General features: G+C 53.4%; 1 protein-coding gene across 1 annotated transcript in view; it reads right to left on the bottom strand.

The window, feature by feature from the left end:
* Positions 1-844: 844 nt before the first annotated feature.
* The window catches only part of MRPS26 (mitochondrial ribosomal protein S26), a 2,559-nt gene continuing 873 nt past the window's right edge, over positions 845-2,530 (bottom strand). Inside the window, exons 2-3 of the mRNA XM_011975478.1 lie at positions 2,376-2,499; positions 845-1,365 (exon numbers count right to left, since the gene is read on the bottom strand). Of these exons, the coding sequence (XP_011830868.1) occupies positions 1,231-1,365; positions 2,376-2,499 (259 nt within the window). The 3' untranslated portion in view covers positions 845-1,230. The remainder of the gene's footprint in view (positions 1,366-2,375; positions 2,500-2,530) is intronic.

The raw sequence follows: 2,530 nt of genomic DNA, 5'->3' as shown, positions 1-2,530 counted from the left end.
GGCTGGGTGCCAGGCACCACCTCTGCTTGCACCTTATTACCTGCTTTCTCACCTGCAATAAGAGTTGCCCATATACCCTAAAAGGTTTTCATTTCTTGGGGGTCCCTAGGCCTTCCCTGCAAAGTGGGAGTCATGGAGAGAAGCTGGAGTTCATGTGCATGGCAGCAAATGGAAGCTGCTCTGGTTGAGAAACATTCCTCCAGCTCATCCCAGACACTGCTTGAGGGCCTGCATCTGAACCGGGATTACGGATCTATATACTCTCTTCATCATCACAGGCAGTCCCGGTACCCCCAGAGTTTGGTTCAAGTGCTTGCTAAGCCACACTAACCTCATAAAATCTTGGTCAACCAGGTCTCCCCTGCCAGCAGCAATCTGCTGGGTGGCCCAAGGGCACTGGCAATGCCAGGGCAAATGTAGTCACTGAGGCCATGGGTGGACAGACCCATTCCTAATGGTCTCCCTGCTTTTAAGTCACACACCTGCCAATCCTAGCCTGGAATATTTAACTCTTCATGGCTTCATCACCTGTAAGGCAAAATACCACCTCTCTGTGGAACCCAGAAGAAATGCGGTCTCCTCTTTGCCTTCTGGGTCTTGGATACACCAGACTCTGGCCAGCAAAGCCCAGTGTAGAGCAGAGGCAGGCCCCTGGCCAATGGTTAGCTTGTGGCTCAGGTCCTGGGTGACATCTGCTCCAGGCTAGAGCCCTAAAACTCCAGATGAGAGATCACTACACTTTTCCTGTAAAAAAAAGTTAAATATTTTAGGCTTTGCAATTCATATGGTGTCTGTTGCAACTACTTGTCTGCCACTGTAGTAAAAAGAAGTCAATGAATGGGTATGGCTGTGTTCCAACAAAACTTTATTTACAAAAACAGGAAGCAGGCACGTTTGGCCCTCAGACTGTAATTTGCCCATCACTACTCTTGATGATACTCAGATGACCTGGCAGGCTGAGGGGGCTGTGGTCCTGTCTGATCCTCTGTGAGATGGAAACCACTCTAGGGTCTCCTGGTGTGCTGAGGCTGTACACAGGGGCAGAACAGGGCACTGTGTTTGGAAGTTTCTGACCAAGTGTTGACAGCAGAGGGCAAAACGTGAAGGCTGTGCTGGATAAGGCTGAACCGTCCTCATAAGCAGCACCAACTGCTTTATTCCAGGCCAGGGCCAACTCTTCCACCACAATACCAACATGGTCCGTCAGCGGGCACTGTCTTTACTGGGCCCCTAGGAGTCCCTGCGTTGTGACCTGACCACCAGCCCCTCTCTGGTGATGGCCCAGTTGTAGTTCTTCGGGGAGTCCAATGCTGCTTCCACCCGTGCCTCCAGGTTCTCTCGGGTGATGAAATTTTTCACCTCTTCCTATCGGGAGAGAAAAGCCCAGCTCAACAGGAACCCCGGGCACATGCCAGCCAGCCCACCCAGCCTGCTGGCCTCTCACCCCACTGAGAAAGCAGCTCCCACTCGCCCTGGGGAAGCATGCCTGGAGCCCAGGTCCTCTTTGAGAGCCCCTCTGGCCTCCCAGTGGAGTGATATCAGGTTGCTTTGCTACATTGCTCTTTTCTCAGACACTTTAGCCATAGCCCCGAGCGCCAGCTATGAAAATCTCACGTCCTGGTAGGTGAAATCCATCCCTCAGTGGTCCCCTCTGAATCACTCTAACTCGTCCTTCCCCCTATTACTTTATTACTTTATTTATTTTTTTGAGACGGAGTCTCACTGTCGCCCGGGATGGAATGCAGTGGCTCCATCTCGGCTCACTGCAACCGCCGCCTCCTGGGTTCAAGCGATTCTCATGCCTCAGCCTCCCCAGTAGCTGGGATTACAGGCGCACACCACGACGCCTGGCTAATTTTTGTATTTTTAGGAGAGACGGGGCTTCACCATGTTGGCCAGGCTGGACTCAAACTCTTGACCTCAAGTGATACGCCCGCTTAGGCCTCCTATAGTACTGGGATTACAGGTGTGAACCACCGCTCCTAGCTACCCTTATATTACTTTAAATCAAGCCTCATCCATTCTCACTGCATTACTCCTAGTGGTCTCCCTGCTTTTAAGTCACACACTTGCTAATCCCAGCCGTGAAATATTTAACCCTTCACGGCTTCATCACCTGTTATGCAAAATACAACCTCTTTGTGGAACACAGGGTCCCTCCCACAGACCTGCTAGGCACCTGAACACTGTCCAATTACTCTGCTCACCTCCGGGTCTTTGCGCCTGACTGGCACTCTCCCTCCTCTCCCAAATCCTGATCTGCCAACTCTAAGTCTCTGCACATAGCCAGCGCCCGCGTCGCGGTACCCAGAATTCCCAGTGCCCCGCAAGCCGCGAACCCAACTGGAGTCCCACCCTCCGGAGGCGTTGCCCACCTGCAGCTGCAGCACTTCCCGTTCCTTGCGCTGCACCGAGGCCTGCATCTCTTCGGCCTTGCGGGCCTGCTCCAACGCCTGCCGCTGCTCCTGCTCCCGTTCCTCCTGCCGCAGCCTCGCTATCCTGTGAGGGTCAAGGGGCCGAGGCTGAGCGG

Source organism: Mandrillus leucophaeus, unplaced genomic scaffold, assembly GCF_000951045.1.
Source record: "Mandrillus leucophaeus isolate KB7577 unplaced genomic scaffold, Mleu.le_1.0 Scaffold101, whole genome shotgun sequence".
NCBI classification, from domain to species: Eukaryota; Metazoa; Chordata; class Mammalia; order Primates; family Cercopithecidae; genus Mandrillus; species Mandrillus leucophaeus.
This window is presented reverse-complemented; position numbering and strand designations above follow the sequence as displayed.